At 32.1% G+C, this 10,678-nt stretch overlaps 1 protein-coding gene and 1 long non-coding RNA gene across 2 annotated transcripts in view; both read left to right on the top strand.

The window, feature by feature from the left end:
* The window catches only part of LOC106689081 (probable cytochrome P450 6d5), a 19,639-nt gene extending 17,107 nt beyond the window's left edge, over positions 1-2,532 (top strand). Inside the window, exons 7-8 of the mRNA XM_024360711.2 lie at positions 12-248; positions 1,421-2,532. Coding sequence (XP_024216479.2) covers positions 12-248; positions 1,421-1,593 — 410 coding nt within the window. The 3' untranslated portion in view covers positions 1,594-2,532. The remainder of the gene's footprint in view (positions 1-11; positions 249-1,420) is intronic.
* Positions 2,533-5,529: 2,997 nt separating this feature from the next.
* LOC106689084 (uncharacterized) overlaps positions 5,530-10,678 on the top strand; it is a 12,710-nt gene continuing 7,561 nt past the window's right edge. The window contains exon 1 of the long non-coding RNA XR_001344386.2: positions 5,530-5,618. This is a non-coding gene — a long non-coding RNA (uncharacterized lncRNA). The remainder of the gene's footprint in view (positions 5,619-10,678) is intronic.

The raw sequence follows: 10,678 nt of genomic DNA, 5'->3' as shown, positions 1-10,678 counted from the left end.
TTAATTTATAGAAACTCAAAGGATTTATCCTTTAACACCTTATCTTACAAGAATATGCACAAATCCTTACACATTACCAAATGGGTTTACCATTGATAAAGGAGAATATGTAGCCATTCCAGTAGCAGCTATCCATAAGGATCCCGCCTTTTATCCTGACCCTAAAAGCTTCAAGCCTGAAAGATTTTCTGAACCACCAAAACCAGGAACATTTCTTCCTTTTGGAGAAGGTCCTAGAATGTGTATTGGTGAGTAGATATTTAATAGTTATATGTTTATTGATCATATAAGTAACACAGCTATATAGGAAAAATTCTAAAGGTAAACTAAAAACATTAAATGATTGCCCTTGTGATATTGTTACCACCTTCTTCGACTGTTGTCTTTTTGTATTTCTTAAAACTGAAGTGTCTCCCTGTAAGATACTACAGCATCTCTCACCTAAAGATAAATACACTTTCTTTCTTTGCTAATTATAAATGAAGTAAGGTTAAAGTTCAACATAAGTAACTTCTTCAATAACAGTTGAAATAGATTGCTGTGTTATTTTGCTAGGATGAGATTGTTGTTGTACTCTTCACATGTGAAGGTTTTTTCTATTACTTCCACAATAATATCCTTGAGTTTGGACAATCATCTGTTTTGTGGAGACCTGCCTTTCATGGATTTCATTAGTCAACTTTGAAGAAATAAGGATAATACTTGAACATTTTATTTGGTTAATATTTCTTTTTGGGACCCTTTTTTAATGTTTCAGAACAGAATTGGCCTTTGTTTTAGATGCAGGAGTTTCTTCTCTTACTGATGGAAGTCTTATAAGAACCCACATTTTCCATATTGCTGGGGGCATCATTGCCGCTTTCATAATCCTTAGTCCCTGATATTTCATAGGTGAACCATTCTTGGGATTTGGGGATCAGCAGTCCTCCAGCTAGCAAACCTGTACTCCAAGTTGGGCCTGACATAGCCAGTATGTAAGGACTTTAGTGTTCTCAGTTCTGTGGTTAGATAATCTTGACTATTTTCTCCATCAGAGTGGTTCTTTTCATTCCTATACAAACAGACTGCTCGACACGAGGTTTCCTTGTGTTGAACTTAATGTCAAGGTAAGTGAGATATTTATCTTTGGCTGGATTTTCATGGTTGAAGTTCAGGTTAAGGTCTTCTGGTATATCTTGCGCAGAGAGGTTAAAGATTGAGTAATTAGTTTTGTCAGGTTAACGGCCATACCCCATTTTTTGGTCCACTGGCAGTGACTATCCAAAACTATTTGTATCTGGTACTTCTACACCCGAGGGTATGGTACAGGAGGAGGGGTACATGCAAGGGAGACAGTCATTTATCAAAATAATAATTCTGTTATCACTTAATTAGTTTTTTATATTTTTTCAAAAATAAATTCTTTTATTTCCATTTGCAGCTATGAGGTATGGAATGCTTTTAGTTAAATATGGTCTTGCCTTGTTCCTCTTAAACTACAAAGCCAAGTTATCTTCTTCAACTAAGCCTCCATTTAAATTTGTCAACAGAATTTCTGGAATTATTCCAAATAAAAAAATATTGTTCAATATTGAAAAAATCAATGAAAAATAATTGTGTTTGAATGAAATTAATATTATGATACTAAATATGAAAGGCAAAAGAGTAAGCTAAAAAGTTATATGTATTTTTTTATAATTCTTAATGAATATTGTTGGAAAAAATATGTAATGTTCATATGCAATTTTAACCCTTAACTGGGCAGTATAATCTACAGGATACATGACATTCTTGATTTTTTTAAATGGCTTACGAGGTATGAATTCAACTGTTCTTCCAGTGTTTTACTTTGCTATTATTATTGAGGAAGCAGGGATATTGGCAGTCTTATGTTGCTATGAATTCTAGAAAAAAAAAATCTTATCTGCATTGCATCAGTCAAGACAGACGAATCAACAATGAAGGAAAGTTCATACAAGTTTTTCTTTTATTTATTTAAATTTCTCCTGCTTTTAAAAATATTATTGTTTTCATCATTTAATATTTTTATTCATAGGGGTAATTCTATTATCATAATTAAATTGGAGGTAAATAAGGTCTGAAAAACAATTTGTATCTCATAAGATACATAAAGTATGCATTAAGTATAATTATTTTTCATGTTAATTGTATTTTGGATAATATGAAAAGGCATAAGTAAAAAATAAAAATTAGCACCAAAGATTTCTGGATTGTCCCAGTTAAGGGTTAATTTGAAGTAGAGAATTTGCATACTAGAATTAATCAATTAATGTACTATTAAATAAGTAAGGATTAAGTTAAGTCAAGTGTTATCCTTAGCTTTACTAGATCTCTTTTTTGGTTGAAAATTATTTCATCAAATGAAAGTATATTAAAAGGTTATAATATTAACTGTTGTAGATATATTTTACTCAATAATTATTTAATATAATTTATTTTTAATATAAAAATTCATAGGAAATTAACCTCAATGAAAAAACCCTGTTTTAATATATCACAAATTGTATAATAATAATTTATATTGAAATTTATAAGGTCAAAACATTTTTGTTTTCTGATTTTATCATGCTTTCTGTTAAATTGGTAAATAAACATTTATTTTATTGTATAATTTGACATCATAAAAATACTATATAAATATAAAATTAATGTTACATAAAGTTTGCACATGGTACTTTATTTTTTTCTCCCATTGAAGTTAATATTTATTGCTATTACTAATAATTTAAGGAGAACTTTTTAGGATATTTCTTTTCAGTCAACTTCCATTTTCTTTCTCTCTAATATAAAAGAACTGTATGACAATGGATTCAAGAACTTGATACTCAAAAATCTGTTTACTTAGAGTGAAAATGCCTCATGCCGACTACAAAACTCACTATTAGGGGAATCTATTAAGTGAAAAAAATTGCGGAAAACATTTATTTTCACTGTTTAAACATATAAACAACAGAGGCAGGTTGAGGCAGCTGAAAACTATTGAATTCTTTAAATTAGAGTATTTAAAAATTGATATGATCACTGTTTCTAACTGATCAGGATGAAATTTTGTCTTATTTGATGACAGTACTTTTAAAACATAATAAATTAAATCATGAGGTGGATAGTCCAATTATGAGCAGCATATTTAATCATGAACGGTACATGTTACAATTTTCAAATAGTGTAGGAAAGGTAAAGGTGACTCTTCTTTTATTTTATTATTCATGTTCTTTGTGCCATATAAAATGTTATTTGTTTCTCAAGTAGGTCCTAGATCTGTGGGCATCCACATTTGAAGGGTAATTTTTGGCCCACATTTCTCTTGGTTTAGCTCCAACTATCTGCAATAAATTGTATTGGCTACACCCTTTATGTTCCTCTTCACTCAATATTCCTAAAGACAACATCACAACTGAAATCATGACTTTGAGCACAGTATTAGGCATGTTGTATCATTGAACATTGAAATTAAATTAGGTCTTCGGATAAATATTATTAAATCAGAGTTTGGTGTGGAAAATATAATTTTTCTTGGCTACTTTATTTCGTCAAAACCTGATCTTGAAAGAGTGAGTGCCATTGTCAATCATAATTTACCTATAAATATTGAACACCTTAGCTCTTACTTAGGAATGCAAAACTTCTATCGCAGGCATCTACATCATGCTGCAGGTAATTTAGCAAATATCACTAATTTTCTTGAGGATGCTAAGATTGCATGTACACCAGAAACTATTGAAGATTTTGAACAGAGCAAAGAAGCCTTAAGTAATGCAGCCCTGTTAACATACCCAAATCCTGATTGTGAGTTCTCACTGTTTGTAGATGCATCTGACTTGGCAGCTGGAGCTGCTCTGGAACAATGGGAAAACAATTCATGGAAACCTATTGGATTTTTCTACAAAAAGTTTTCTGAGACACAGTGCAAATAATCTACCCATGATTGAGAATTGACAGCTATCTAAATGTCTTTGACTTATGCATTCAAACAAAAGAACGACAAAGCATCCCCTCGCCAACTTCGACAATTGCAATATATTTCTCAGTTCATGTTCCAGGAAAACATAATATGATTGCAGATTAAATGTTTCGGTTAGGAGAATGCTCTGTAATTTATTTCACCCAAATAGCAGGAGCAGTAACACATGATGAAGAACTACAACAACTTCGTATTTCTGCAAATACTGGTTTGATTTTTAAATCCTACCTCTTGAAAACTCTAAAATAATATATTCAAACATTATCATAATATGTCACACCCTGGAATCAGAGCTACAGTTAAGGTGATATGTTCTAAGACAGTGTGGACCAATGTGAAAAATAATTTGCGCTCATGGACAAGTGCCTGTATTGCATGCCAAAAAGCAAACATGTGAAGACAACACTTCAGAAATACCCGATTGCAGATGAAAGATTTGCCACTGTTCATATAGATCTAATTGGACCCCTGCCACCGTCTGAAGAATACACCCATCGCTTAACGTGTATCAATCGATTTACTGGATGGACTGAAGTTATTCCCTTTATTCCTTTCAACCATAGCAGAGATGGTATGGAGTATCTTTGAGACTTCCAGGTGATTTCTTTGAGTCTCTCAGGCCCAGTTAAGATGTGCCAACATTCGTCAGCATGGTGCGCCAGCAAATGAACCGTTTGCGCCCAAGACCAGTGGGACAAAAAACACCTTACCTTTATCCATAAAAACTTTTATTAACGCCACACACGTCTTAGTTAGAGAGGATCGCTGAAGGAAAAGCCATATGAAGGCCCATTTGTTGTCATTCGACGAGCAGAGAAGTACTACTAATTAAACATTAAGGGTAAAGAAGTAAATATGTCGCTTGACAGATTAAAGTCAGCGCATCTGTTGTTGGCTGGGGCTTTAGGGCATAAAACAGCGCACCTGTTGTGTGATGACAGCGATTCAGCATCAGAGCAACCTATTGGACCACCAACTGATGAACCGGAGGATCCTGTGCAGCCTACAGCAGGTTTGAAGAAGACGCGTTCAAGAAGAGCAGTGCATTTTTCTACGCAATTTCTTACTTAAAAAAGTGACTGGGGGGAGAATGATGTGGCGGCACCACCCGCAAGAGATTATTTTATATTTTTACTGTTTTTTGAAATGTGGTATTTTAAAATTAAAAGTAAATAGTAACAATTTAATAATGCATTTAATTGATAATAATAAATGTTGTTATAATAATAAATTTAATTTGTTAATTGTATTATAAATGTATCTTTTATTGTTTGGTTGGTACATATAGATTCCGCCAAAAACAACACGTGTGTAAGCAATGTCCATCGCGTTTTCAAAATACACAGTGTAAGTCTTTCATTTTGTTCTGTCCTTAATAAAAGTTAATAAGTATTAGTGTTAGTTGTTTTGTGTAAAAACCATCACAAGTCAACTCAGAGATAGCTCTCCCGCCATCTTACGATTAGGATGCCCCGCTTCAGGGTTGAAAATATCTACTCATATTTGCTATCTCCCCTCTTAAAACCATCTGCTTCCATTACCAAGTGAAGGTCAGAACGGTTCAGATCATCTGGACCATCTTGTGCTCAATAGGTTTGGGCTGATTTGAAGGGGATTTGTAAACACTGTTCAGTTTGGAAGTCAAGTCTACTCATAGGTAAGGCAAAGAACTTAGCTAGCTATGGCAACATTAATATAATTTATACTTTTTTCATTTGTCGAAGTTCCTTTGATAATTAAATTTTAAATTGTAGTAGAAACCACGGTATTGGTCGGTGTTTCTGTTCTATGAAATATATAACTTTTGTAAAAATAAATTTATGTTTAAAGTAATAATTTTTATGTCCAACGAAAAACCTTTTTTTTCGTCTACAACCTTAAAAAATGTGTATTTTGACTATTTTTTATTATACTGCCGTTTCATGTCAGAATGATTTTCTCAATTCATCCCAAATTTCCCTATATTCGGCCCAAAGGGTCTTGCACTCGTCATAATCGACTTCGAAATTGATGAACGCGTCATCATCCGTTGCGGTGACGAGTGCAAGAGAGCTCAATTTGAGGAGACACCGCTTAACGCACTGCAGCTTGCGCTCTAGTGACCGGATCCTATCTTCCTTGTCGCCATCCAATTGATCATTTAAACCCATTTTTAATTTATTCAAACAATTGAAATTATATATAATTTTAACAATTAAGTAACAATTTTAGCGATTCGCGATCGAATTGTAAAGTACGATTATTATTTTATTTTTATTACGTTAGGTAAATAATCGTAACATGTGAACGAATTAGTGGAACGAATTAAATGTGAAATATGTAATTAATAAATAAATGAATATAGAATAAATAAATGGACAATAAAACTCTAACTTTTAGAAATAACGACAATATATTAATAAACAACACTCACACAATAAATTCACATTCAATCAAACATGTATGCACATAACACTAATAATAAATTATATACACAAATTATTTTTAAAATCGATTAATTCAAATGTATAAATAGCCAAATACACATATACTATAAACACGATATCATTCACTGGGTGCATTAACTTTAAATGTCCTTAGTTGCGCCCTTTAAATCTACTCTCTGTAAATCTAAATTTTTACGCCTTTAATAATAATTAACAGTACGTTAATTAAATCAATTATTTCACAGTTAGTAAAATGAGCCAGTGTAAATGGGCGAATTGTCTCACGATTGCCTCATTATATATTTCATAAGTCTCATGATTTTATATGATTCGATCCTCACACGAATTGCACCAAATGTTTACATCGGGACCTGTTCGTGCTATACTTCAGCTATTCCGAGTGTTTTGTAAGATTATAATAAATTATTACGGAAAAAGGGGGCTGAAAATTGTGAGACTTTTCTGGCGATAACATGCATGTATATTTTTCTCTCAAGTTTCAAAGTGTTAATCCCAGGAGGGGCAATAATGGTTAGTGAGTTAGTTCAGAAATCTTTATCTATAATAAAATAATATAGGAACAAATTTGGGTGGTCTCATGGTTTATCTGCTGTGTGACGTCTTCGCCGCAGCAGTGACGTCTTCTAGCCGCTTTCCGGTGCAGGTTCAGCGGTTGGCGAAATGGTGAAAACCATGTATCCTCGCCTGGTGTCTGAAAGACGCATTTTTTCCCTCAGAGGCTGGCCAGCGTGTCCTGGACTCTGGCGTGATGGTAGGGGCAGGCCAGGTCCTAGCTTGCATGGTGCATAGGCTGCGGCGGCATTGCAGCCCCAGCGTCTTCGGGGTCTTCCGGTGTCCGCAGCAGGGGGGGGGGAGCAACAGAAAATGATACCCCCGACCCCTACTTATATAAAATCCAAAAAATAACCAAAAATTCGGATTACTTAAATCCGACAGAAGGTAAGCCTTAAAAATCAGGTCTTCGGGGTAGGCCATAAAATCAGTTTTGGCCAACCGTCTACGCTATAACCCTTGATGAAGGCCTGAAACTCAGGTCGAAACGTCGGCATGATCTTTGCTGACCGCATCATCCAATCATTAAGTTATATTTTCATTGTAAATTATACAATATTTAAATAAAAGTCGAAAAAGAATACAGAATTAATAAAAAATATAAGACTGCAAAGACAAATAGATCTTAATCAATTAGAGTAAAAAAAAAAAATAACATTGTGTAGGCTATTATGGAATGAATAATAAAATTTCGGGACGATACTGTTATTTATTAAATTGAAATCTTACATTTTTTTGTTGGGCCAAAGAACGATTTTTTGAGCAGTCACGTCTTAGGTTCATATTTGTTTTTCCACGCTAAGCAGTATTAAAGTTAGATATTACCTTTTTAATTTTTTTTTCTAAATATTAGTTTTTATGATACAGCTAATTGATATGAAATTAATATATAGCGTACTGATATAGGTTTATCGTGAATTGATTTTTTTTTTTTTTGCTTGCCAGTACAATTATCACTGAAAAAATTAAACAAATTTCGTCATTTGATACTTTCACTATGTTTTCTAAAAATATCAGCAAAGAACTACCAATCTCATTTATTCCACACTCAGCTTCGCCTTCCTTTCATATATAATAACAAGTTACTTCTGTTGATTTCAACAGAATTTCCTTCAATTCCTTTGATTTTAACAATTTCCTGTCATATATAACAAGTTACTTCTGTTGATTTCAACTCAAAGATGGTAAAGTCCTGGTCTAAATATGTCACTGTTTAAAAAAAAAAACTGCTGTCAACTTGCCGCAAAGTAAAATGTATCACTATTAAAAAAAAAAATATTCGAAAAATTTTTGAAAATGATGAAACAACTAAATGTTTCAAGCAACTTATGCCGTTGTTTAAGAAAGATTGAGTTTGGTACTCTTTAATTCGAAAATGTTATTTCTTCAAAACCGGCACATCTTAAGAAATGGGTCTGGAAAATGGGAAATGTACTGTAAATATTTAAAATAACAGTCAGAAGAATATAATAAAGTTTCACGTAAATATTTGATAAAATGTTTATATTATTCTAAAAAATTAGAACCGTAAAATTAGCATTACGTAAGATGTATCACTATTTAAGAAGAAAAGTGATAAATACCTTATAAGCTTCTTAACAATCACTTTCGTCCTTTGGAAATAAAATTGAAACTCTTTATTATTCTTTAATTTATTTTTTTCATAAGGAGACACAAGACCATGGGAATTGATTAATATTACACAAAATGTTAGATCTAAAAGATAAAAAGTACATAAATTATTTAACTTTATAAATAAGTACATTTTTAATTTTAAATGTTGTTATTGTTATGGAAAACTAAGATAATGATTCAACAGAAGGCAACAATTGTTTGATAATTTTGACTTCCCATACCCATATTTAATGAAGATAAACGATGAAGATTAATTTAATTGTATTAAATTAACATATTTTTTTTCAATTATGTTGGTTCCATTGCTGTATTACTAGCTATACATGATATTTATAATTCAAGGTTTTTATTTTTTGACTTATGTAATATACTATTAAAAATCAAGCTAATTATCAAAATAATAGCTGATTTGAAAACAATGCTGGGTATTTGAATTCATAACTTTTATACAAATTATTTGAGGTTTGAGGCATGTATGTATCCATTAGTCAAATTAGCTTAAAAATGGCTGAAATAAGTGTAAAAATTAGAAATAAGTGTAAATTAATTTCTGCCAATGGATTGTTATGTAAAAATGTTTTAAAAACATGGCGGTAAAAATTGTATCGCTCTGCGAGGGTCCGTAGTCCCAAATATGATAGATTTTTCAAAATGGCCGTCACTTATTTTTTATTTTTCTTGACGTTAATTCCCAAACCAGCGGTTCCCAAACTTTTTACACCATGGCACCCTTTTTGCCATAAAATGATTTTGCGGTACCCTGGTCGAGCTAAAATAGACGCCACAATCATCCTTAAAACAGTTGAATATGTAGGGAAAGAAGAAAAAATAGTACAAAGTAAATGCTGGGATGCACTGTACGTTCACTACCTTACTTTTGTTCCTTTTTATAATATTTTTAATGGCATTCACTTGCGACATCCCTGGCATACGCTTGGAGAACCTCAGGGTGCTGCGGCACCCACTTTAGGAACCGTTGTCCTGAAGTTGCTGGACCATCGTTGTACACTGTTTGTTGGTGCATTTAACGAACTTCTATTTGAGCCGTAATAGAGTTATTTATTATAAATAATTCCCGAAGTGCAGTTTTTCCAAAAAACGGTAAAAAATAATTTAGTGATTATATTTTGGTAAATATCATGAACGGTACTATTCTTAGGAGAAGAAACATCATAAATAACTTTATGATGCGTTTAATGAGGTTTAAATTGAGCCCTAATAGAACTATTTATTTAGTTAGATTTCTACTGAAACTGCTAATCTCACGAACAATTTTATTATAAAATGCTTTGTAGTGTATTTAATGAGCTTCAACTTGAGCCCCAATATACGTCAAACAGTTTATCACGAACTCAAAATGTGACTAATTTTCAATATATTTTACAAAATATCACTATCATGTTAAAATATTTATAAGCTGCACTTCAGGTATAAAAACACCCAAGATTAATCATATTTCACCTAATAATATGATAAATTGTTAATAATCAACTTATTAAGGAAAAAATATTCGTGCTTGAAAAACTATTTCACATAAAATATTGAACGTAAAAAGTTCTATTAGGCTCAATTTGAAGCTATTTAAATGCACCATGAACTAGTTTATGATGTAGATGATTAATTCCCTGGGAATAGTAGTTTTCATGATATCTAACATATATTAAAAAAATGTTGTTTCTCATTATTTGGAATACAATATTGGTGTTTAAAAAACTATCTCTCAAAATGTTGAACGTAAAGTTCTATTATGGCTGAAATATTTGTAATTTTACTCGACTTAAAAAAAAAATATAGAAGTTGAATAAAATAGAAGAAAGGACTGACCTTGTGGAGGACCGGCATGGATTTGTTTAAGATTAGAATTTTTGTTATCTATTCTGCCAGAAAATGTTCTACCGTTGAGAAATGAGCTCAGAATATTGTATAGGTATTTTAGAGTGCCTGCTTTCTTTAGTTTATATCGGAGACCTCGATGCCAGACCTTATCGAACGCTTTTTGGAAAGCCAAGAACGCTACCAGAGTGTGTCTCTTATTTTCGAAACCGAAGTTAATTATAAATTCCTATTAATTTATTATAAATTA

The sequence above is a fragment of the Halyomorpha halys genome, unplaced genomic scaffold (assembly GCF_000696795.3).
Source record: "Halyomorpha halys isolate HHAL.00 unplaced genomic scaffold, Hhal_1.1 Scaffold1276.1, whole genome shotgun sequence".
NCBI classification, from domain to species: Eukaryota; Metazoa; Arthropoda; class Insecta; order Hemiptera; family Pentatomidae; genus Halyomorpha; species Halyomorpha halys.
Note: the sequence above shows the minus strand (reverse complement) of the source record. Positions and strands in the feature narration are given on the sequence as shown.